General features: G+C 42.7%; 1 protein-coding gene and 1 long non-coding RNA gene across 2 annotated transcripts in view; one reads left to right on the top strand and one right to left on the bottom strand.

Moving 5' to 3' along the window:
* Positions 1–21,638, top strand: part of LOC115604140 — a 25,471-nt gene extending 3,833 nt beyond the window's left edge. Inside the window, exons 3-5 of the long non-coding RNA XR_003990131.1 lie at positions 5,899–5,908; positions 15,438–15,444; positions 21,629–21,638. This is a non-coding gene — a long non-coding RNA (uncharacterized LOC115604140). The remainder of the gene's footprint in view (positions 1–5,898; positions 5,909–15,437; positions 15,445–21,628) is intronic.
* Positions 16,209–25,949, bottom strand: part of EGFR (epidermal growth factor receptor) — a 136,232-nt gene continuing 126,491 nt past the window's right edge. The window contains exons 13-16 of the mRNA XM_030476869.1: positions 25,308–25,440; positions 23,788–23,887; positions 21,689–21,846; positions 16,209–16,248 (exon numbers count right to left, since the gene is read on the bottom strand). Of these exons, the coding sequence (XP_030332729.1) occupies positions 16,209–16,248; positions 21,689–21,846; positions 23,788–23,887; positions 25,308–25,440 (431 nt within the window). The remainder of the gene's footprint in view (positions 16,249–21,688; positions 21,847–23,787; positions 23,888–25,307; positions 25,441–25,949) is intronic.

Here is a 25,949-nt window from a genome sequence, read left to right as displayed (position 1 = left end):
AGGTCATCCCACTTACCCCATTCCTGTCAATGCAGGTTGTAGCAGAGTTGTTGCTAGTAGCACTCTTAAAAAGAGAGAGAAAGAAAACACAGACGTTATGAAAAGCAGTTCACTCTTCAAATTGCTTGTCATGTTTTCAAAGAGGAAAGGTTTCATACCAGCGAACTCAAGAGAGGAGTGCGGGATGTTGAAGGGCTGTTGAAAAAGCCCTGGTGTGGCACCAGATACTCATCAGCATCCACTATATCTTCCATGTCCTCCTCCTCCATCAGGGTGCGATAAAACTTGGAGTCCGTAGGGCTGGGCAGGTGCATCCTATCGTCTCCCTGTGAGACAAGTCAGCGTGAGAGAGGGTTAGGCTCCCTTCAAGCCCTTATCATCCCCTTCTCTGAGACACAAAGTACTTTAGCAAGAGGCTCAAGATGCAAAATCTTGATCTGTGTGTTTATTCAAATTTACCTAGAGTTTAGGGGAATTTGGGCCTGCAATCTCTGCTGTAAAACAGCTGCAATTTTTAAGAGGATGGAACTGTTCTCCTCTTAGGACTGCAGTATGGACTGTTACTGGTCCTACACTGGGACAAGTCCTAAGAAAATAGTGACTGGTCTTGAAATTCTGTTGGTGGTTGGTTCTAGCTGAATGTGTTAAGACCTCGAAAGCAGTGATAAATCATAGAATCATAGAATAGTTAGGGTTGGAAAGAACCTTAAGATCATCTAGTTCCAACCTCCTTGCCATGGCAGGGACACCACACACTAAACCATGTCACCCAAGACTCTGTCCAACCTGGCCTTGAACATTGCCAGGGATGGAGCATTCACAACTTCCTTGGGCAACCTGTTCCAGTGCCTCACCACCCTATTATATGTTTTCATATGCGTTACTAATTTTGGGCCCCATATTAATGCCCATCAGACATGTTCCTACCATTAGGTTTAGTACCTGTATAACGAGATAGCGTGGAGGGTCACGGGCCATTTTCGAGAACTCTGCTATCAGTTCACGGAACTTGGGACGGCTGTCTGCATCAATCATCCAGCCTGGAGGGACAACAGGGAGAGCAACCAACAAATAAGGTTGGTTTTGGTGATCAAACACAGAGCTTAAAATGAAATGTAGCAGCAAAATGAACAATGTCCTGCATGGAATAAAGAAAGGAGTTACCCAGAAGGGACCACCATAAAAGGTTCAGCCACTGGTGTGAATTGCAGCATTTAAAATGCGTATCTTGGCATTGGGAAGAATGAGGGAGGTAATAAAACCCTATGCTGGAAAAGCTCCAGGCTGAGCCTATCTCCTCTCCTGCTGGCCTATCAACATGTGAGCAGGCAGGTCCCACCTGAGTGATAATAACGCATGAGTCCAGAGGACAGCAAATGGGTGGCCAGCCTGGATTGCTCCAAATTAGCCTTGAAAAACCTCTTGAAGGAGGGGAAGCAAACTAACTTCAGCGGGCCCCTGCAGAGGTACGGTGATTTGACTGCCTAGTCACTGCACGGCTTTGTGAAATCCTGGGAAGCCTAAAACAGAAGCTACCCTCTGTACCAGATGTCTTTTAAAATTCAAAACATCCTCTCTGGGGACATTCTGAAAGATTAACTGTATCTAAGCTGCATTCAATTAGTAAACGGACTTTAACAAAAACAAGTCCTACAGCTTAGTGTGGATCGATGCTAGAAGAGATTTCTAATCTAGATAGTGGTGGTTTTACATGTGATATTACTTAGGAAACCCACACTTTCTGTTATCAACTAACAGATGAGCTGATGTAGAGACTCGTGTTTAAAATTAAAAATAATGAAGGTCAAGCTTTGTGTGTCTGGAGAACCCATAAGAAACAGCCTATCCATGGTAATGGAGAAGCCGAGTGATAATATGCCATCTGAAAACTGCATTAGACAAAGTCTCATCATTGCCAGTGACTTTTTACCATGCTAGAAAGAAGAAATCCTTCTTGCTTTTAGAAAGAGTGGGGCCTTTGGGAGTTTGCTCCTGTTGCAGAAGTAGCATCTCCTATTCCTGAATTTCTGAGTTGCACCTGCTTAAATTCTGCTCCTTTAAAAAATGTGCAATAACTAAACATTTCATTTTATACTCTCTGCTTATAAGAGATGACTGGGCATCCTGAATTCCTACAGTCAAAATGGCACGGCTTCAACAGGGTCTGCCCTATAGCCTGCAAACATGAAGTGAGAAGAGCAGTGAAAAATGCGGAGCTGAGTCCTGTGGCAGAAGGAAGGCTCAACCCCCAGATCCTCACACTCACATTTAAATTCAGTGTAACGGTATGAAAGGGGATGGGGACACCCCCCTGCATGTGTTTTAAAAGCAGCAGGTACCTGATTAGGTGTCTGGAAAAATGCCTCCTTTCTACATCTGGACTGGCCCAAAGGAAAGGCGATGGGCTGAGGTGTCAGTAGGGTTCAGCATCTCCGAGGACGTGTTTCTAGGACATTGCTTTTGGGACTGGGCACCTCCCAGGCTAGGTGCACACCTCTGGCCCTGGTTCCTGCTTGTCTTGCTGAGCACAGAATCAGGCTTTCCCTGTGTGGTGCCTGTCCCAACAAAGCAACTTGTGGGTGCTCCAAGATTCCCCAAAAGTGTTGCGCTACGGGGTGTTCATGGTAGTGTGTCTCCTGTTCCAGGAACAGGTACATTTTGCTCCAGTGAGAAGGTCTTAAATGCCACCTAGTGGGCTGCTTATCAGTATCCTCATAATATCAAGCAGGGATGTGGCAGTCATGGCCTAGAGATGCATGGGAAGCCATGTAATAATCTAACATATCAGCAGCTGATAGAGGTGGAAAAGGGGTTTGGGGTTCAAAGTCCTTTGACGTGCCCTAAAAATAGCTGAAAAGTGCTTCAGAGACCCTCAGCTCTTGTGCTACTTTACTGCAACAGCTGTCTGCCAAAAAGGGGCCTCACTTTCATTAAAAAATGAGGAAGAAATTGAGTGAGGAAGTCCAGATCCTCATGTGCATCTGCCATTATTGTGGTGTCTGTGATCCTGGCACTCCTTTAGTAAAAGGAGTACATAAATCCATGTGCGTGATTCCCGGGGGGAGGCATATGACTGAACTAAGGGGGAGCCTGGAGGAGAAGGCAATGTTAATTTTATTTTCTAGACATACAAAACCAGAGTATCAGGTACAGTGGGTGGTGTTATGCTAAATTATACTGCCTGGCAATATCAGTCTAAAGTAATTGACTATCAGCCAGTGGTGCGAATGGTGAAAACAGCATCAGTTGGTTGAACCAGTGACTACTGAAACCATATCCTGTACTCCTAGCTAACGCTCGAGGTATAGGAACACACTCTGGTGTCATCACTCTTATCACATAACCCTGTGCGATCACCAAAACCACAGCATATACAAATGTTACATAACAAGGGCAATTGTACTACTTATGCAACTTAGGTAAGCACCCACAACCCCAAATGCGAACTCACATTTGACCATGATCATGTATACGTCGATGGTGCAGATGGGGGGCTGAGGCAAACGCTCGCCCTTCTCCAAGACAGAGGAGATCTCACTGGCAGGAATCCCTTCATATGGCTTGGACCCAAATGTCATCAGCTCCCAAACTGTCACACCTGCAAGGGGGAAGAGAAGACCATGAGAAAGGCTTTGCCAGGAGCCAGGTTGCTTCGCTTGGGTGCAGAGCTGGTGAGCAGAGAGAGCTCTCGCAGAGGCACTGCATTGCCAGAGCCCCAGTCAGGGAAAAATGTTTTCTGCCCTGATTTTAAAGAGAGACAAATTAATAAAACAGGTTGAAATCATCCTGCTTCCCTTTAAGATTTTGCTTTTTGCCTTTCCCTCCCTTTCCCCCTTTATTTTTTATAATCTCAGCTAGTATCTCAGTGTTGAACATCCCACCAACTTCCCAGCCTCACAGAAAGGAAATGCAGGTTACTGCCTCTTGACTCCAGCCCAGCAAGTGGCTGGAGTAAATTTGTCTTTTTGTTTTAAAATGTAAATTGTCTTTTTGTTTAAAAACAATCAATCTCTTTGGAGACGAGCAAGAGCAGTTTTTGAAAGATGTGTAAACCAGCTGCCCCAGCGTCATCTGCTGACATACCACGTACTCTTGTGATGTAGCTGTTGTGATTGTCTCGTAGCTTAGGATACAAAACAAGATTTTGGATGCCAAGATACATAAATGGATTAAAAGGACCAGAGGCTGTACTTCTGAAAGGATACAGGATCTGACCATCTGCATTGAGTATTTTCCAGGAATGTAAGAGCCCATGGAGTGGAAATTTTGGAATAAGATACTCTGAAAAGTTTCCTTTCTGCTCCTTTTTCTTTCAAGCTGGCTGATGAACTATACCAAATATAAATTGGTATATATACCTCTCTAAGGAGGTTTTTACTTTCCTTCCCTTTTAGCGTTGTTCTCTCAACACCAAGACAGCACAAGCATTTTAGGCCACAGCAGATTGACACTGACCAACAGTGTGGCCGATGGTCCTAGGTCCTCCCTCTAATTACGTGGCTTTGGCTTTCTTGTCAGCCAAGTTATATTTCATGTGAAGCTGCTGAAGAAAAGCATCAGGAGAACTTCAGAAAATGGAGTAGTCTCCTACCTGCAGCCCTTTCCAGGGGAGGGCTCATCATCTGAAAGCATATTCTCCAAAACATGTTACAGCTCACTAGCATGCCATTTCATGGGAATTTTACTTTGTTGGATAGTTTTGGGACCACTGTTTATGTTTAATCTCTCAGTCTTCTCATAATGGGAAGGAAAAAGGTCTGCGTAGAGTCACTAGCAAATCCTGCAATTTTCTAACCCATTTGCAATAACTGTAACTGGTTTTAGACTCACCATAACTCCAGACATCGCTTTGATGAGTGTAAATCCGATGTAAAATTGACTCCAAGGCCATCCATTTAATAGGAACCTAGGAAAATTCACAAACAAGCCTTAAGAGGCTGAGCCAAAATTTGTGAGGGATATTTACCACCAGGTGGTGTGTAAACCTGTAGTTTGGTTACAGAAGTGAAAAAAACAACCAACTACAACACACAACTCTCTGAGTGGTAAAGCAGGCCACTTTTGAGTCTCTTATTATTATTTTCATTTATTATGTTGAACCTGGGAACTGGTGAAATACTAGGCATATTAGAAATCTCTCTCACAAATTAGTTTTGCAATACTTTTAACAGTCAGATTACCATTTTTTTAACCTGCTACCACAACAGGACACAAATCCAATCTCAGGCCGCAGAGCCTGACAAAGACTGATCTGCACTCATATGGTTTCCATTTATGGTGTCCGCAATATTTGCAAGCAGCTTCTCCTTAATTTCTCAGCAGGACACATTCCCTCCATCAGCACGTAGTACAACACGAAGGCGTGTTGAACCAAGTCTGACAGGTCTTTCTTCTGCTGTAAATACATAGCATTCCCTTTCTCTTCATAAACTGCACAGTGCTATTGGTGTTGGCTACACTGATGAATTCAGCCATGCTTTTTTTTCTTTTTTTCCTCCTCTTTAATGTTTTTTTAATAATCTTGCTTTTTCCCAGACATTCTGGGTGGGAATTTCAAAAGCACTCGCTGCTCTGCTACCTCCGTTCCCACTGCAGTCCCACTGGCCTGACGCTGCTTCGGCTGATTTCAGAGGACTTCCTCAGGCTTCAAAGGCAGCATGCTGAGACGGCAGCTGAGTGCTTTGAAAAATCCACTCTCTTTCTTTTTTCCCCTCTGTGTTCAAGGCTTGTGCACAAGCACAAACACTGACAAACACACAGCAGTGGTTCATTCTCCGACGCACTTTACCTTGCCTCCCTCGGCGTGATACTCCTTTTCGTCAGCACCGAGCAACTTTGCCAGCCCGAAGTCTGTGATTTTCACATGTTGAGGAGTCTTAACGAGGACGTTCCTGGCAGCAAGGTCACGGTGCACCAGGCGACGCTCCTCCAAATAGTTCATTCCCTGCAATACAACAGACTGTTGGTGGGCATCACACGCTTTGGGCTTGGACTTGCGAACAACTTACCAAACTTCAGCCTGTGAAGCCTGTGAGCACGCCACCATGGACACGTGGTAACCCATCCCACCTTCAGAAGAAGGTTTCCTGTTTCAATTTATGTGATGCTTATTGCTGGGTGAGGACAGTTACACTGAGAAATAACTATTACCCTCCAGGAACCTTTCTGTGGGTCCGTGTACAGGTGGAGTGATGAAGAAAAAAGAGACAGTAGCGGGTATATATATAGCAGGGGATGAGGTTCCTCTGGGATCTAGTTCAAGAAATACAAAATCAGGACAGGACTTTCAAATAACTCTTCTTTCAGCTGCACTTGTGCAACCTCAGTGACTTCAGGAGAGTATAGTACAGAGTTTAACTACCACCTTCCATATGCACATAGGCCAACCCTACAGAAGTATTTAGACATTATTCATTCAAAGTTGCAGATACTGCGTCTTACTGTGGCATAGTCTACCTTCTCCCTGCTAACAATGAGGCATCCCACTGTAAAGGTGAGAAAAGAGGAAAAAACAGTAAAAAAATTCATTTTATGGCTGAGCTCAGAGTTGCATCTGTTTTCAGATGCCTCTTTGAAAAGGCACGTTCTTCCAGTTTCACTGCCTCCCATGATTAAACTAGGTTTCCCATAGCATACGTGCTTTTTGGATACAACTGCCTCCCAAGGAAGAATACGACTAACTGTGCTGGTTTGACTTCTAAAGCATAAATCAGCTGTGTTTCTGACCACAGAGATTATTCCCCTTTCCTTCAACACCAGTCTTTTGGTGTGTGGAGTCAAAAAGTTCATGATTTCTAAGTTTCCTGCAAGATCTTTTCTAAAAACCACAATTATTCCCAGTCCATAGGTTTTTGCTGGTGCTTGTATTTTTATGAAGAGGAAATTAATAAAGAAGTACTTGTAGCCTACAAAGTTAACAGCAAAATGATCATGTTGATGAGATGACAGAGCACTGGAGGGAATAATTCCCTTCCAGCCTCCACCCCCTTCCTAAACCCACTGCTAACCTGGACCACCATCGAATCCTCCACTCGAGTCCCTCAGCAGAACTTCACCCATGCGCTGCTGATGTTGCCAAAACAAACCACCCAAACAACCTGGAGCAATGCCACTATGAGCCTGCATTTCATTACACAGATAGCTCTTCAGCGAGCAGAGCTCTGGAAACAAAACATCTTGAGCAGCTGACAGAAAACTGACTATCTTAAAAAAGAAATAATAATCACATAATCTAGCCCCAGTAGGACAAAAAAGTTCCTGCTAAACACATCTTGCTGCAGACTTATTACGAGGCAAAGCTCTGAAAGGCAGAATATCAGTTTCAAACTAAGCTGTTTAAGACACTGATGGCTAAAAGGCTTGTGCACGTACATAACCATACACTGAAGACATTGAATTGCTTATCTAGAATGTTCAGCAGATACTTAATTGTGTGCAGGCCTGGGGTTTAAGTCATTTTTCATCATTAAGCATGAGACCAGCGTGTTCAAAGAGTTACTTCACAGAGCTTCTGCACATGGGGTGCCTATGCTCTGCCATAGCATCTTCTCTGAAAGACAGGACTCCATACCTCAGTGAAAGATAATGTTTGTAAAAGATGCAAAGAAAACTTATTTCAAAGCTGTGAAAACAGAATGAGAATAAGCTTCCCAGGGAACTTGCCTCCTGCTGATTTGTTACTAGACATAAATATATTGGCTTCCATTTTTGACCCCTCTGAAAGTACATTTTTAAAGAGTCAGAGAATGTGCAAAAATCTGGCATGACTTTATCAGAGTAGTAACACCAGACACATTGGTGGGAAAAAGCTGAACACAGGATTTACGAGTGCTTTGAGGAGAACTTCAGTGAGGAGCAGCACAAAGGAGTATGTTGAAGGTCAGGCATCGCTGGAGAGGGTAGAGGTTGCTATGGGCAAATGTTGAACCGACATGAAAAAAAGTAAAACAGAAGCTAACAATTGTGAATGGCAACCTTTTGGGCAAGCGATGCCTCAAAGATCAGTTTGGGGACTGAGTTTGCCACCTTAAAAATTAACCAGGAGGAGGAGGAGGGAAATGTGGCCTCCAGCTCATCCTCCAAAGGGACTGAAGCCAGGACAGAGCAGTAATTGATTTAAAGCAAGAGGGCAAAAGAGTCAGAAAGAGGCAGTTCACATCCCGGGTGGATGCATAAATGAAAATTCACTTGCTCTGGAGCGTGCTGTAAAGAAGTACACATACTGAGATGAAAAATGTGCTCTGTGTACTTTTGGTGGATACATTTCTGAGGTCCTCAGCATGTTTCCCGAAAGCAAACCACGGCCAGGCGAGCTTGTGATGTATACAAGGTCTCAAGGGACCGATAAGGCTGTAAGTGTGTGGTTAGCTTGCAGACCAGCATTCCTGAAATAAGGAGGATTAAATCAGCGGGGCTTTGTGGATAATGCCGTCTTATACGACGAACCTCCAACAAACTGAACTTATTTTTTGTGCTGGTTTTGCTCCATTCTTCCATGCTTGCAAATGGCTAACCATCTTCCAAACACAGCGTGTTGCTGCTAAGGGCAAGAGGCTGTACTTCAGCCTTCTTTGCTGCTTTGCTCTTTGGCAAACAGTGCCAAGTATGATAATTAGTCCTTTATTTGGCACTATGGTGATTGCAATTACATTACAGGCACCAACTCAGTGCATATAAATGACAGAACAGCCCTGTGGTACCTGAATGTCTTTTGGTCACAGCCAGCCTGTGCTAGAATGGAGCTGGTATTCATTAATCAGCAGTTTTGGTCCTCAGGTCTCAGAGATTTCAGCCTAAAATTCTCTGAGGCACACAAGAAAGTGCCTCAATAACATCACTGTCTGCATTGTGCCACAGCCCAAAGAAATCCACTGATGGAGTCAGCATTTTGGTATGGGAATTGCCAAATTCTATACCCTGCCCTGCCACAGCATTGTTTAATCACACTATAATTTCATTATCAGGTGTTCGGTTTGGACATAAATCTGTTGGTGATAATACTAAGCTCTCTAGGAGCATTTTGAAGAATAGTTAAGGTTTGCTCAGCAGCTTGAAAATGGTAAATTGTTTTAGACAAAGCAACCACTTACTGTCACATATAAGGTATCTACAAACCACGTGACGAAATAGATTTACAGAGACAGGTAAGCGAATAAATACATTATGTGCTGTCAGATCTCTGTGTTATAGTGTGAGTTTTAGCTGATATGGAGGTATGCTGCTCCACTTACCTTTGCGATCTGCACACACCAGTTGAGAAGGTACTGAGAGCCAATGTTGTCCTTGTGCTCTCGGATGTAATCAAGGAGGCAACCATAAGGCATTAGTTGTGTGATGAGCTGGACAGTGGAAGTGAGGCAGATTCCCAACAAGCGGCACACATGAGGATTGTCAACACTAGCCATCACGTAAGCTTCCTGAAAAGAAAGGAAAAAAAGCAACGTGAAACACTCCCTTTGGCATGACACATATTTGGAGGCAGTTTAAAATGAGTTGGTCATTCAAGAGATTGCTAAAATACTATATGCAAACCCTGTGCCTCATACCACATACAAAATACTTGTATTTCCCTCTCTGTGGACCATGTTTTTTCTACTCAGTGGAAGGTCCAGATTTTGAACTGAAGCATCACTGAAATGCCACAGAAGAGCCAGGCTCCCACTTCTGTTACACCAAGCAAACATTGGACACAAAATCCTGGGGATAAAACTTGCAGACCTAGGCAGAATAAATAAATTGAACATCACCTGGAAACTGATGGGATTTCATCATTTTAAGCACCCAATTGCAATGACAACACGTCTTGTGAACATGTGTCATATTGCTTTTTCTCCTCCACAGATCTTCTCACCAAACTGTCTGGGAATGAGTATTTTGAGACTTCTGCCCCTCTGTCAAGGTTTGTTCTAACCCAGAAAGTCAAAAGTTGTCATTTAGGATGTGACTGACAGTTTGACTTTTTAAGAGACCGTGTTCTTCTTGATCATTATCTTCTTCAGTTGATGTCAAACCAAACAGGCTAATAATCAGTTCACCTCTTTAGAAGCTTGAATACATGTGGTGAAAATGTTGTCCCCAATTGGAAAAGCTGTTTCAGACCCATATAGCAATGTAAATTATACCAGGAATGTACTTATAATGTGGGACCCCAAGCATAATAAACCCTTTGGTCAACTGGAACTTTGGGTTTGAGCTTCATAAATATGTGAAAAACTCTTTTGTCAAGCCTGGGTTCACCCTACATAGCTTTAGGTACTGAGCTAAGGTGCCCTTTTCCTTTGCTCTTCTGTAGGAAGGGAGATGCTCCTTCAGAAGCTGGTGAAGTACACTCCGGACACACCGAATACATCCTTTAACATGGCCACGGGGTAAAAAGCACAACTTCATGGTTTTTGTGTGCAAAAACTACTCATGGATTGATATTTCAGATGCATATTCATATTGACATCCACTGTCAAGTGCCAGCTGAAAGAATGGATTCCAACTGGGGAAAAAATTACAGCTGAAGCTGTTTGGGTTTTTTAACTAATTTTGTGTCTGATTTACAATATGTCACATTTAGACATTTTTAAAGCCATCTGACTGAAAACCTACACAATGGGAAATAAATGAGAATTTTTCCATTTTTCCATGCATCTTAACTCAGCATCTGGAGAGACACCAACTAATCATCCCTTGGTGATTTAGCATTAACCTAGCAGTCCTCCAATGCCTAAAATCATAGTGAAGAGACTAATGTGGCATGGAAACGAGCAAATCTGCTCTAAGAGCTTAAGAGAAGAAATACCATAGCACTTTAGTCATCATCTAACAAGCTTTCCACAGATGTCACATAGCTGTGTAGCTGGTAAGAACTATTATTAAACAAAGTTATTAGAGCAATGACGTTCAAGAAATAAGCAACCCCAATTCTTAAGCAATACTTTCTGGCCTTGGTATTGCTGTTCGACTTGCCAGCCTAAGCAAAACATGATGTAATACAGCTTCTCCTGAGGTGCTAATTCTGCATTTGGTATCCTTGTTTTGAATGAAAGTGGCCTCCAGGCAGGCAGGTTAAAGATGATCTCCAGTAGAACTGGACAATTGCTCCTCAACCTACCGCAGGATGTGAGCAGGTCATTGAAAAACAACCCTCTGTCAGAGAGAGCATTGGTTCTGTGGGCTAGCTTGAGGAAAGATAAAGCAAGAATACAATCTGCTGTTCAATTACGTTGATATTTGTGGCAGTATTTTTTAAAGAATCTTGCAAATCCATTATACGATGCTCAGATGTAAGCAGAGACCAAAACATGCTCATCTCCCTAGGCTTCCAAACCAAGCCGTCATAATGATGAAGGGTGTCTGTCCCTTGCCTTGCTTCCTGTTGGGATTCAGATCCATATTGTATTCATCTCGGGGGCGGGGAGGTGGGGGGAGGAGAGGGAACTCTGCAGAGCTGGAGCTGTTCTTACTGCCCATCTGCTGCACAGCCCGCGTGGGGCTGACCCGGGGGCTGAGAATTGGGATGCTGAAGAGTGGGGAGGGTGTATGGGCCACACAGCTTTCAGACAGCATCCAAGCCTTGGCACTGGCTATTACATTTGATACTACAAAGTCAAAGAGGCCACCACCTCCTCGCAGGGAGCAGAAGGGAGCTATTTTGCGGTCGTGGGTCCCTCTAAGTAGCCCAAGACATTAAAGTGGGCCTTTGTTTCAACTGTTTATCCTGGAAATCTCTGCGGTACACTATAACCTGCTCCAAGTATGCTTGGTATTCAACAACAATCTTCTGAATTAGCCCTACCCTAATAAAGCTAGCGAGAGCTCGCCTGGATTATATGAGCTAAAGCTGCTGCGCCTGTTCTATACCTAGTGTGTTTCTGTAAGGCAAATCATCTTTAATTGGACATTATTATCTCTGAAGTTTCAGTGACCTTGAAAAGTTGGTTGTGTAGCAAAATCTGTTTTGAGAGGAGATTTTGGAGTCATCCCTCTGACTTCTTTCACTGGTTTATATAAAAGAAAGAGCTTTTGTTTAGTGTCCTAATTTAAAGGAAAAGAAAAGATAACGTGGAGATATGCTACAGAAACTTCTTTGAAAAGAGGAAGTACTTTGATATCACTGAAGAGTATGCAGTCCCTGCATTTACTACCCTGTATGTGACATGTATGTGCCACAGTTTAAGGCCTAAACATGAGAATAAACAAAGCAGAATTAGCTGTAAATGTATAGTCCTGACCTCTCCATAGGTGCTACCCCAAGAGTATTACATCAGTATTTGGACTGCGAGCACAGGGTTCATAGGAGGCGCAAAAGCATTTCACAGAGTGGGCTTCAAAGCCCAGAACTTCTAGATAGAGAAATCAATTTTGGGTAAAAAATGTTCCTTCCCACCCAAAATCCTGAAATCCCTTTAGCTGTTACAGAAGAAAATTCACAGACCACTGACAACTTGACAAAACAAACATGAAAACTTACGTCAAGTATTTCCTTGTTGGCTTTTGGTGAGGTAGCCTCTCTCAACTCCTTAATAGCCACAGGAATTTTAACCTTCTCCCCTTCCGGGATCCAAAGTCCCTACCAAAAAGAAGTAGAAAGAGTTACTCAGTCTCATATCTACCAGGTTAATTCTCACAATTACATACACCTTTTACATCTTCTGAGAAGACTTAAATATTCTGAGCAATGGGAAGACATGGCAGGCAACAAAAATAGGCAAAAAAAAGTCTTGTGGGTGTTAACAAATCCTGTTAATGGAGTGGTATTTCTCTTTCAGCCACCTCTACAGTATCTTTTTTGGAAAAAAACCCCATGTTCATTACCACCCCTGTAAAAATAGCCCCAGAGATGCATAAAGAGCAACTTCTGTGGATGGAAATCTAACTAATTAGCGTATCACAGCAACTGCATGTGCAACTTGCACTTCCAATTTATAAATATTGGCATGAAAGAACTGACATTTTCTTATGACAACAAGATGGCATTCATACTGGATAAATACATGCAGTGGCAGGCAGGTTTCTCTCGATCTGGTTCAGTGCTCTACATCTGCAGTGTCAGAAGGCCATTTAGGCAGCAGGTGAACAGCATGGCACTGTGAAGACACACTGCTGACATACTCAGCAATATAGCAATATATGTGCTCTCCACATTTTCAGAGGTTAATGGGATTTGAGCTTCAGAAGTTCCTAGCCATAGCTGGAAGCCTGCTTCAGAATATAGAGCTTTATAAAGAGATATATGATTCTATGAAAGTTTGTATTTCAGTACTGCTGGCACATATCCTGAATAAGAGGAGCACAGAGAAGTGGAACTTGGTGAATAAGAAACACAGAAGATAAACAAACACCAAGAGAAAAAAATACCCTGTGGACCTACACAGCTGAAGGTGTGTAGACACTTCCACACATCTAAACCAGTTCTAAAGAAAGAGATTGATGATTATAAAAACAAGACCCCAGACCACATAGAAAAATGGCTTAGCACTGAACTGATTGTTTTTTTTCCTAACACTCACAACAGGGTGTATTTGGCTGTGTTAGTTTTTAAGTTGAGATCTTTGTTCTCCAGGTTCAGCAGTATGGCTTGGAAACATCTCATGTAAAACTTCTCATGTTACCCGATTTGTAACTCAACTAATGATGATTGAGTCATCTCTCTACCATTCAATATAGACATGCTATAAAATCTAGTTTAGTGATCACAATGACCACAGCTCCCAGTTCATGCTCTGTTTGTGTGGCTTCTGCATAAGGGCGCAAGATGAAAAGGGGAAGAGAAACACCCCTTGGTGTATCTTACCTTATAAACAGTGCCGAAAGCTCCAGAGCCTAAAACTTTGACCTTTTTAAATTCTGTTTCCTTTAAAATTCTCAGATGAGCCTGGTTTGGTGCCTCCCCGCTGGGTGTCAGTGGTTCGACAAGCTGGGGCAGAGAGAAAATGATGTTAGAAGGATATACAGTCTAGGAGGACAGCAAACAGCATGCTTTGGGGAAGCAAGTAAATCCTTCCTTTAAAATAATGAACATTTTATTCCATGTGAAGTTTAAAGGAGGACAGCCCCACTTCGACTTGCAGCAATAAATATCTCAAGTTGCTCCAAATTTCAGAGGTAAAACCAATCACAGAGTGCTGACTGCCATTTTGAAGGAGAATAAGGGAATACTACTGTTCAAATGAAGGCTTTGGCTTCAAAGCCCTAAAGCGCATGGCATGAAGAACAATGTGATTACCAGAGATCCTAAAGAAGACTACTTTTTTTTTTTTTTTTTGAACTTGTGAATAAATTATAAAAATGTTTTAAATAATGGGCAAGAATCACCCACAACCTTTCAGGTCTGCTCTTGTTTAACTGAATGGAATTCTCATGGCACCAGTGGCTCCCTCAGACCACAGGCTTTACAAGCAGCAACTGAAACTCTGAGAGTGTTCTTTTGTCAATAATAAAGGAGATGTGGAATTTACTATCAAGGTTTTAAAAATTTGGTCTAAGCCTTATTACAAACAGCAATAATGACTTCCAGAGATATTTAACTCTTCTTTGATGCGCAAGTCAGCTTTTTCTCTTCGTGCTGCTTCTTTTTCCTTACCTTTGAATAAAACCATATTTAGCTTGATATAATCTGATTTTAGTGGGCCAGCAACTGTTCTGCCTGGATGAAATATTGTCATTTTGAGGAGTCCAGGGAGTACAATATGAGCTGAGCACAAACTGAACTCTACTATCACAACTGTAGAATACAGTGGTATGTAAAATACTGTGAGGTAGTGCATTAAAAGCAGCACAGCTTTGATTTTAAGGATTTCAGCAGCTGACTCTGTGAAGCCAGTGAGCAGAGTAAGGAGCTGCAACTGAGCTTTTAGCAGGATGCTAAATACAATCTGCTAATGATTTGCTAGGATTGGACTAGAAAAAGAAGGGGGCTAATCACAAAAGAGCGGCTTTAATCCAGGATAATGAATTTTGCTGGTTTATATGTGAGGTACCCAGAGGGTGATGCTGTAACACACACAAAACCATGCAGAAAACAAAATGCAGTGTAGGAACCTTGTTTGTGCCCAACAGGGTGAACCATCCACTTTGATGGCTCTGTGGGGTTTTTGTGCTAAAAACAAACCAAAGACAAGACACAAACACTTCCTCAATTCCTTTCCCTCCTCTTCTTTCTCTCTCATTTCTTTCTGAAGAAATGAGACATATGCCTCATCAAGGGGGTAGAATTTTCAAAAGTGCCCAAGTTGCCACAGCAGCCTCAAGGATTGTCTGGAGGGAGAAACTATTCAAGGCTGAGAGTCTACACAGCAAGGTGCTATGGATCAGCAAACCCACTGCATCTCACCCTGAAGGTGTAGTTTTTTCCAAGTAGACGATCTCAATGATTTTCCTTGGGATTTAGACATCTAAATCCCCTAAAGCTTTTGAAAATTATATCCCAAAGAGTGAGACTTCAGATTAAGTGAGAAGGTGTTAAATGCCCATTGCCTCTTTCCTGTGGCAGACACCATGTTTGCCAACCCAACGGCTTGTTGAGTTACAAGGCAGATGTATGGTGCTTTAGTTCTCAGTATGAGGAGGCCGGCACCCATTAAAGCACGTAAAACAGCCTGTGTTGCCACCGTGCCGTGCTGGCAGTGCTCACCTCCCTCTCCTGCAGCAGCCGGCGCAGGGTCCTCTTTCTGACAATGTGGCGTCTCCGCAAGTAAAGGCCGATGCCCAAGCCGACCACCACCAAGCACAGGAGCCCTCCAACAACACCAGCTGCGATAGACGGGATTTTGGAGCTGCAGGACAGAAGGGAATGCAGAAAGACAAAAAAATGCTTAGGTGTAAGATTTACAAAGCCGTAGGTTTTGACCAAACACACACTCTGGACATCCGCTTAAGCTTGTTTGAGATGAATTCCCTGTAACGCAGGTAACCATATCAGTCCTAAATATCTCTCTACCACTAGCCTTTAATCTTTTCTTTTTCTAGCTCCTCCTTTTCTTCTCCAGTAAGATCCCAGGTCTCACCTTGACAAGCAAGCTAAGCAGAATAAGATTTTGGAGTCTTGTGCCAGTAGGAATATTTCTCAGTTCTTTAAATCACTTTTCTATGCTCTAATCTGTCACTTCCCTGTACAGAGCTGAAGACTTAACTTTAGTCCCAGCCTTGCAGTGTCCAGCGTGGAAATGTAAACACACATGCATTCTTTCCAGCTCTGTCGTTAATTGTAGCAGATTAAATACTCACCCGTTTGGACAGCCTTCAAGACCTGGCCCTTTGCACCTGTAAAAACAAATGAACATTACAAATGTTTTAGCTCTGGCATACATAATTCTACAATTCCAACTAAGAAAAGTGCTACTGATTGAAAAGTTTGTGTTTCAGAGCAGTCCAAGTATTAACACAGGAATTTATAAGAGTTATACACTCTACTGAACATCAGTCAATGGCCTTGCTCCAAAGGCAAGTTTATCTAGAGGCATAGTTATGCTTCATACTCAGTTTAAAGAATATTTTAAACCAAGTTTATATCATGTGGTAGAATGGGGGGGGAGGTCATAGATACACAAATTCATGGACTCCCTGCTGTGCATGGACATCTGTGCTAGCGCAGAAGCTTAGGGATGACCATGGAGGAGGACAGAAGTAGCCTCTGCCCTGCGCAAAGGCAGAACGCCACATGGAAACGTGTCACTGCAGACCCTCCTGCATGATCCTTGTTTCTTGATAAGTAAAAGATTCCAGTTTCCAGACTTTCTATTGCAATGGAGAAGCTGGGTAAGAGGTACACAGTCCCACCAGAAAACAGGATTTGACAGCACTCCTTTCGGCTACAGTTTGTTGGTATGTGCCCATGATAATTTTATTTCAGAATCTAAGGTCTTACGTTGATAGTGTAAACAGGAACAACAATTATCCAGAGAGCCAGAAACTTTACTAGCAAGACATTCACCCTCCATTTGAGTTTAAAATGAAATTCATTTTGGCAGCCCAAATGCGGAAAACAATACAGAAGAAAACACAGTGACTGCATTCACTTGATGGTCTAATGGGTGTGAAAGGCACCATGCATTCCCTAAATGCTGCTGGGCTACAGGATCTATGCTCTTCTTGGGAATTGTGGTCTTTGTGGTATCTACCGAGCAAGAAGAGCATTACAGAGAGGGTTACATCACCTCTGAAATGCAGAACACAGCAAGAAGAAAAGTCCAGTTTGTGGTATCCGCTCCCTGCGCTGACTATAAGAAAATGGATCATCCGAAACCAACTCCAGAGGAGGTCAAAGAGAGGTTAGGGAGTGAACCTGTGTCAGGAAAGCTGCTCTGCATTCCCTCTTGCTGAGAGGAGGAACCAGCAAATTTCCAAAATGGCTGGTAGAGTTGGAGATCTTATCTCATAACTTGTTCTAGGTCTAGGGGAGGAAGAGGTGAAGCAACTACCCATTTTATTGTGTTTTTGTTTGTTTGTTTCTTTTCATTACTCTGATCTTCCCTCATGTATTCGCCTTGTTTCTGGGCCAACACAATGCTCCAAGACCCAGCATCTGGAAGGTCTCGTGAGTTCACTGGGCTCCCATGCAAGAATGTGCATCCTGGTGTCCTGGATGTGTTGGAAGTGCTGTGCATACTGGTTCCCGGATCCCGGGCGCCCAGCTTTGTTAGTGTTCCCTGTCTGCCTACAGCTTGGGTTGTTTGCTCAGTTGTGTAACTAAGCACGTGCTTGGAGAGGCTGCACACGCAGAGCAGAACCACCAGCTCGCTTACAGTCACAGGAGATGTATCTCGCTCTACACCGGACTTCTCTATTTGGATGCGCAACAGAAAACTGATCTAGGACCCAAGACCTCATCCTATTCATGCTCTACCACCCAGATATGAATTTCTACATGCTAACACAACAAAGTATGTGCAGCTTGCATGTAAGTATGTTAAATTTAAAAGACCTCACTTGATTCCAGAATGTGACTGTGGTCCCTCAAATTCTCTCTTCCTAAAAGTTCTGTTTTGCCATGCTACTTTACAATGGCAAGTCCTCCATGTGCTTCCTTACAGTAAAAAAAATGGCTTGAGGAGATAGTATCTACAGTCTGAGGAACAACCAACCAACCAGTTATTTCGCTACACCAGAAAGCAGAAGCAGGAGAAGCATAGATTTTCATCTGTCCCCTTCTCTTTATAAATTATTTCTCACACAAATCCATCAATATCAAGTCTAGTGGGATAAAGTATAAAGGTGTTTGGGAAGAAAATGTCAGATCAGCTTGTGCTTTTCAAGTCCCACATGATTTTCTGATTCATTTCACAAGTCAAAGAAGAAACAAAGCCTATGAAAAATATCCATCCAGGACTAAACATAACCATCTTTCTTACTGTGGAATTTTATGATGACACCCAACATAAGTAACTCAGGTTTTATGGAATCTAAACAATCACTTTTTCCGTTCCTGAATCATTTTTCTTTTGCTTACAGAAACCAAAATGAGAAATGTGACCTTGTGCTATAAACTGCCTCAAGATCTTACAGATATATCAGATGGAATCTAGCAGTGGTTGTAGTCTCTGAAATATTTCACTATTTACTGAGAAATTAGTGCTGTGTACAGTCCTGGAAAAATATTGCATCCTGAACTCAGCATTTCATCTATCTAGGTAAATATTACTCGTCCCAGTACAGACATAGCTATTTATTTCCCAAATCCATCAAGATTTTAACAACTTTCTCCTCGACCCATAGTTTCTAATTTGATGTAAGCCAGGTTGCTATGATTTATGGCCTTTCAGAGAGGACTATAACAGCCTAAGTTACTCCACAGTCATAAAAGAAATGGAAAACCATTGGGCTTTTTAAAGCCTTACAAGAACCTTTCTCTGCCCTTTCTGTCTCATTAACCTTCAGAGTATGACAAAGGCATTCATATTTGTGCTGTGCTGCAGCAACCTCCCCGCTCAGCGCCCCCAGCTGCTTTCTCACACACCCTCCTAAAATCCCCTGGCATCTAACATGAAGACTGGTGAGGCACATAGTGTCGGTAGTGACTGCAGAGGCTGAATGCATCAGCCAGTGCTATTAACTGCAGTGGCGGTTTCTCTCCACCTTGCTCTTCCACCCCAGTGGCTGTGGCTGAATTGAATTCCTGTACAGCGGGAGAGTGGCAAAGGAAAACCAAATCCTTCAGCACCAAGCAGATTAATTAAGCTGGTGTGTGTCACTAGTTGCTGGAGGTATAAATGGGACAATTCCCAGGCTTTTGGAATGTTGCTGTCTTTATGGGAGCATATTTTCTTAGCTGTACTAGAGGCAGAGCAAAAGGAAGCTTGTATAAAATCCCCAAGAGATTACAGGAGAAATGGGAGAGAAGGGATCTTTTGGGCTGAGCAGGAGAAAGCTTCCTCCATTCTGTTTTCTAATGAAGGCTGAGAAAACCACTCAGCAAAGCAAATAAGACTAGATGGGGTTCTTCACAGTGATACAAAAGAAGAGAAGCATTACCACTCAACACACCTAAGTAAAAAACAAAGTTCATGACAAAGCTCAGCTGGGAAGATGAGTCCTCTTTACTTGCAGCTTCTTCAAATAAGGAAAATAAGAGCCAGATCCTGGAAACCCTTACTTGCATGACTCCTGAAGCCAGCACACTTAATCATGCTGGTAAGATTTTGTGGGCTTTAGGCATGAAATTGGACAGGGACAGAAAAAAGTTGTTGTTTCTTGTCATGCAGAAATCGCTGAGAGTGTGGTTTCTAAGGATGCAAAAACTTTGTGAGACAGATGTTTTCCACCCACTGCTGAACACATCCCATTCCCGCAGCACAATGAGGGAAAGGCGTGAAGAGAAGTAAGTGGCATTACTGATTGATTGCCTTCAAGGGGACAATGCTGTGCCAGACTGCACATTCCCACATTACGTCTCTGACACTGGCTCCCTACCCGTCAATGCCATTGGCCTCACATGTTCCATCTGTAAAGCAAATACAGTAACGTAACCTTCTTCTAGCTCTCCTGAGCCCTTTAGGGATACAGCCTATTTCTTCTACCGCATTTGGGCAGCAACTTGAACAGGACCATTGAGCATGTCCACAACATAACTGTGGGAAACTTAGCCCAGTTCTTTCATGTAAGAGATGAATTCATACTACTTTTTATGTTCTGCCTTAATAACACCGGGCCAAATATGCTGAACCATACGTTGGGTACCCCTAATTTAAAATACATCTCTTTACCCCTATCTCCCAACAGATTCCTGTGGTACTCCCATTCTCTGCTAAAACCAGGCAGGAATTGACTTTTCTGATGAAGTCTGCTCTGGGACTTGCTTGTGCACAAAGAGCCACCACATGGCTCCTCATTACATCCACGTCTGGCAGATTATGTTCTCCAAGTTTGCATTCATTTGAGTCTAGTGTTTGATCTCACAACCGAGGCTGCACAGTGGAAAGCCCTGTTCAGATGTGGTTACCCATTATGCTGTATTTTGATGTGGCCAGTTAGAAGGATATTGGATCACTGTGGCCAGTTTGTATCAGTAGGCACTACTGAGGTCATTAATAAAGAGTAAAGTTATTAAGATCCCGTTTCAACTGAGATCATTTGTTTTCAGGTGTGTGATGGGAAGCCCTGATAAGCCTTGCCTGCGACTGTAACAAAAAAGAGGGGGTACTGCTGTAGATCAGAGCAAACCCACATGACTGTTAAAGCTACCATCTGAAAAGCAGACCACTAGTAAAGGGTGATACTTGTTGGTTTAACCCTTCATCTCCTTTTCTCCATGACAGCGGGGGCCTGGGCACTCTGCTCTTTGATGACCTGGCAGTTGAATTAGCTAATATACAATGGGATCATGGTTTATCTGAATATGTTATAACTTCTCTCTTGCAACAAGTATTACAGGAGGATCTGGGATCAGACAGACCTGCAGGGTACAGGGAAAGGGCCTGTAAAGACACAACACCAAATGCGGGGTGGCTTTTGATCTGAAAGCATCACAGTCCAACAACCAAGTCTCAATCTCTAAAACCTTTTATTGCACATCCCATGTCCTTCTCAGGTTGGAAACCAGGAGAGGAGATAGTTGTTACTTATTGTCATGTAGGTTAAATACAGTTCAATTTACAGCTTGTTACAGGTGGCAGTTTAAGCGTGCCCCCAAACGAGGACAAAAATGGTTTATACAGATTTGGTTTACTGTGATGCCATTAACAAAGTGCCATTCAGGAGGCAAGCAAGGCTTTAAACTCAGACCAAGTGCTAGCATCTGGGAAGATGGAAAAATAGAAAACCACTGTAGTACCCAACTGGGATTTCCCTTTTAAAAAATGAAAGGTGCAGAGAAAAATGGCCACTGGGAGCCCAGCATCCACCAGATGTCACTGATGATCCTCCCAAAACCAGAGGACCCAGTGCCAAGCCAGGTGGGAAAACAACCAAAAAACACATCTCTGGTGAGGAGCTCTGTAAAATTCCAGGAAATTTCCTATTTAAATCAACAAACAAACATGTTTCAACCCCCTAAAATCCTTTTTTTCTTTTTTGCCTTCTGTGTAAAGGCGAAGTGTCACTGAACTTTGCCTATTTACAAAGTCTGCTGTGCTTTGCTTACATTACCTGTGTACTGACCTTTCTCACTCCCTTTCTTCTTCTCAGTTGTTTGAAATGGGACCATCAGGAAGAAGAAGAGCTCAATTCCAGCTGTTCCCCTATTTCTTCCCCCCCCCCTTTTACTCACCCCCGGGAGCAGTTTGGATGGCAGAGCTGGCAAACAGCATTCCCATCAGCGTATTTCCAGACAAGGGTGTCATTCTCACCCAGAACTCCCGCCGGGCAGGATTTCACACAATGGGGGCCATCTATAAAATGGGCACACTTCATGCAATTGTCAGGGCCCTGCAAAGAGAAACAGCTTGTTTGTAATGCCCTTACACCAGCCTATTGAGAAGGAAATTCACAAGAAAAATCTAAATGCTTTCCACTGCTGGAAGTTTTCAGCATCATCTGGTTTTATTACCTTGCCACCTGATATTCTTGCAAGTATTTGCTCTTATAAGATGGACCATATGAAAGGCAGTACCTGATGTTTAAAGTATTTAATTAAGCTTGATGTTTAATATTTTCATAAGTTTCGGTTGCTTTTTTTGCCCCTGCCTTCCGCCTGGTTGGAAAGCTTGCATTTTGCATTGGAAATGGGGAGTAATTTAGTAACATCTTGATAAAGGATACGCTGAAAAGCAGAGGGCCCTAATGGAGCCTGGTGCAATCTATCATCACACAACTTAGAATGATGGACCTGGACCTGCTGACACCTCACTGAAGTACTGGCCTCAAATCAGTATTTTCTTGGTTTCTCAGCATGGGTTCTTTCACTTGTTAGGGAGAAGCAAGGGATAATGGATGCAACCCAAGGAGTCCATAAGTTGGTTTTTTACTTTGAAAAGCACTTAGTTTGTATTTAAAGGCATTGCATTTGGCCATCTTTAGCAGAAACACTTTTATTCAGACTATAATAGCACCAGGAATGCACTAAGTATTTTATAGCAGAGGAACCAGCAATTCTGGGTCAAATTCTACTATGGAGAAAACCAGACCTGATCCACAGTGCCGGTTTCAGTGGGACTACAGTAAGACATGCTATAGGAAGATTATTTTAATTACTGTAATGTCTAAGGGCCATTCTAATAGACTGATTTCTACGTGCTGGGCAAATATGGAACAAGGGGGCGGTCACTGCCTGCAGGAGTTTATAACGTTAATAATATCCCTGAGGCCATCGTAGTCTAAGCTAGAAGGGAGGATGGAAATGCTTCACATTACTGAGCAGTGACTCTTGAGACTGATGATGGGCAAGGGTTGAACACTCAATGGCTGCAGGGAATAGCAAGAAGTGTTTAAGGAGTTGGGTTAAGTAGCACAGAGAAGGATCTGTGATGGAAACAGGAGACTTGATTTCAATTACCCCCCAAAAAAGAGAATTAGAGCTTTACAATCAAGATATTAGTTTGATCTGATTAAAAGGAAACCATTTGGTACTGTTGCCAAACTGAATATTTCATTACGCAAAACAGTGCTCTCAAAATTTAAGAACAACAAAATTGAGGAAGACTCTGGATGACTAACAAGACTACACTGCATTGACTTCTCTAGGAGGAGCTTGAACGAATTGGAATATTTAAACAAGTTTGAATTTGGAATATTTAAACAAGTTTGAAAATCCAATTGTTTTGTTTTGATTGCCTTTCTTTGAATATAATTTACACCTGCAATTACTTTAGCATAGGTATTTACTGTAACCTAGAGGTAGGAACATGGTTAGAGGAAGGAACATGGTTTTAAGTAAAAACTCCTTCCTGCATAATTTTTGGTAAGCATTTGGTCTTGATGACAATTTGAGCATGGCTTTTCAAAAAGGCAAAAGGCTACTGGTTTAATCCATTACTTTAAACAGGTTTTTTCCCTCTGAATAAGGGAACTTAATTTGTTCACGCTAACTTGGCACTTCATTAGCTTCATGTTCCTGAAATACTTGCTAAGTTACCGTATCATCACATACATAAGTAAGCCTTTCTTTTTTTTCTCTCTCTCTGTAAAAGGCACAAAAAAGAAAGGCCCAACAATACCTGGGACTTTGTATTATGTGTATGGTGGATGATAAGAAAAAAAAAGTTCCCTCTCCTGTTTCTGCATCCCTGCCCCATGATCTTAACTACTAGCCCCCCCATCTCTACTCCACCTTGGAGAAGGTAAATGAGACCTCAGGATTATCTCAGCATGGGAAATACATATTAATATATGGCCTGAGGTGCAGGTTTGCTAAACTGAATCTGCTCTTACAGGTCCAGTGCAGGTTGCGTTGTACATGGTGGAGTTCTGCACCAGGCACTCGGGGTGGCACGGGAGGCACTTGGAATCCCTTTCAAACTCTCTTGGCTCCCTGGAAAACAAAAAAGAATGAGAGAAATAATAAAACACCAGGCTGATTAGTGAGTGATAAATTGTGCTCATCTCTGTTTTTCCTGATTTTTCCAGCTTAAATAGATTGGGATGATGGTACTGGGACAGGAGGAGGTACAGGGGGACCCTCCTGGCTACACCAGCAGCACTTGCTTAGTGCAACCAGGGGGAGGTAACAGTAAGGGAAATTTGGTTGACGGTGAAACACATGGCACTCCAGATCACACGCTACAAATCAGTTTACTTTCCCTTTTAAGCTAACAACACAAAATATTCACAACGATTTCCAAAGGCTTTTAAATGGTAGTGATGCAAAGAGATCAGCAAAAACAGTTCAAGTGATTCCAAGGCTCCAAATAATAATTAGGGAAGTTAAACAGCAAAGCACTGATAATTAAATTCATGCCCTCACTACAACACACAATGAATCATTAAAATATGAAAGTTGGGAACAGATGGTTTCAATAGCAATAAAGCTGTTCCACTTCAAGTAATGGTGTTATTAATTAAACTAAATCTACCCATCATTTGACACAAAAAATGCCCAGATCTGCCCTTCAGGTCATAATAGCTGCTGGCAGGAATTCACTTACAAAAAAGACAGCTGCTGAACTGCAAGCTACAAGAGAAATACAATCACCAGGGGCATCAGTGCCCTGTCAAGTACTTGCTTAATACTCATGGTTTTTAGAAGTCAAACTTGGAAAGGTTTATTAAAAATATCCCTGTAATTTTCGGTGCTAGACGTGCCTTTCCTACCTACGTCACCTCTTGAATGGACTGGAAACCTCTGCCGCAGCCCTGACACACAGGCAGTGATGTATTTTCCTCAGCCTGAGTGAGGCTGAAGCAATAATTTTGCCTGAATCTGTTGCTCCCAGTGCTTTTGCAGATGAAAGTTCATTCTCTCTTGACTGTAACTTTGCAAACTGCAAGGGCAAGATGCTCATCTGAGCAAATATGAGTCCCTTTGCAGTAAGGAAGCCCACCACATGGTGAAGCCCTGGATCCAGGGGCAGCTGAGCTCCCAATGACTCCAAATGGCTCTGGCTCTTACTTGATGTGCTAGACATGACAGGTATAGCTCGGATTTTCACTGGGGCTTTAAGGTCCTTTATTTCTTATGGGAAAGAAGTGCTAGGCTTAGTGTCCCTGGGCCTCCAGTTAGTTTCCTCATGGCTTACGGGGATATTTTCTTGGCAGGAGCAAAATCCTAAGGAACACTGCATGGGGAAGAAGAGGTACCTCAGGTACAGTACTCACACAACATCTCTGCAAAGCTAGTGAAATCCCATGCAGCCAGAGACCCTATTCTTTTTTTTCTTTCTAGTTACAACATGTTTTAAACACTAAAAACCCCAAATCATTGCCAAAACCTCAAGCACCTCCAGACACCTTACCCTTGCAGGATGTTGCACTGTTTCACACACTCCTTCTGGCGATCAAAAAACCTGCAGGAGAAGCAGTGGAAGGGTCCAGGGCCCCAGCAGCCCACATCTGAGCACAGGGGGTCACAAACATGCCTGGCAGCAGCTGGGAGAGAAAGAGAGACAAGAAAAGCCATGAACATCAAGGCAGGACAGAGGGCAAACAAATCACTGCCAGTGACTCTATCCTGACCAGTTTTTCCAATCTGTTCCAAAGCAGACACGAACGGTCCTGGCAGTGTGGAAAAGGAGTAATCATACTTCTCTTAATTTCCGAAGCCTGAAATTAAGAGTGATTTCTGGCCTTTCAAAGTAAGAATTAACTCTTCTGTGTCAGCTTAACAGCTGTATAATAAAGCTAAACCAGTACCAGACTGTTGTGGTTTAACCCCAGCAGGCAACTAAGAACCATGCAGCCACTTGCTCACTCACAACCCCCAGGGAGATGGGGAGAACTGGAAAAAAGGTAAAACCCGTGGGCTGCAGTAAGAACGGTTTAATAATTGAAATATAATAATAGTAATAACAATAATAGCAGTAGTAATTCTAATGAGAAGGGAGACAACAGACAGAAATAAAACCCAAGACAGACAAGTGATGCACAATATGATGGCT

The sequence above is a fragment of the Strigops habroptila genome, chromosome 1, assembly GCF_004027225.2.
Source record: "Strigops habroptila isolate Jane chromosome 1, bStrHab1.2.pri, whole genome shotgun sequence".
In the NCBI taxonomy this organism is placed as follows: domain Eukaryota; kingdom Metazoa; phylum Chordata; class Aves; order Psittaciformes; family Psittacidae; genus Strigops; species Strigops habroptila.
This window is presented reverse-complemented; position numbering and strand designations above follow the sequence as displayed.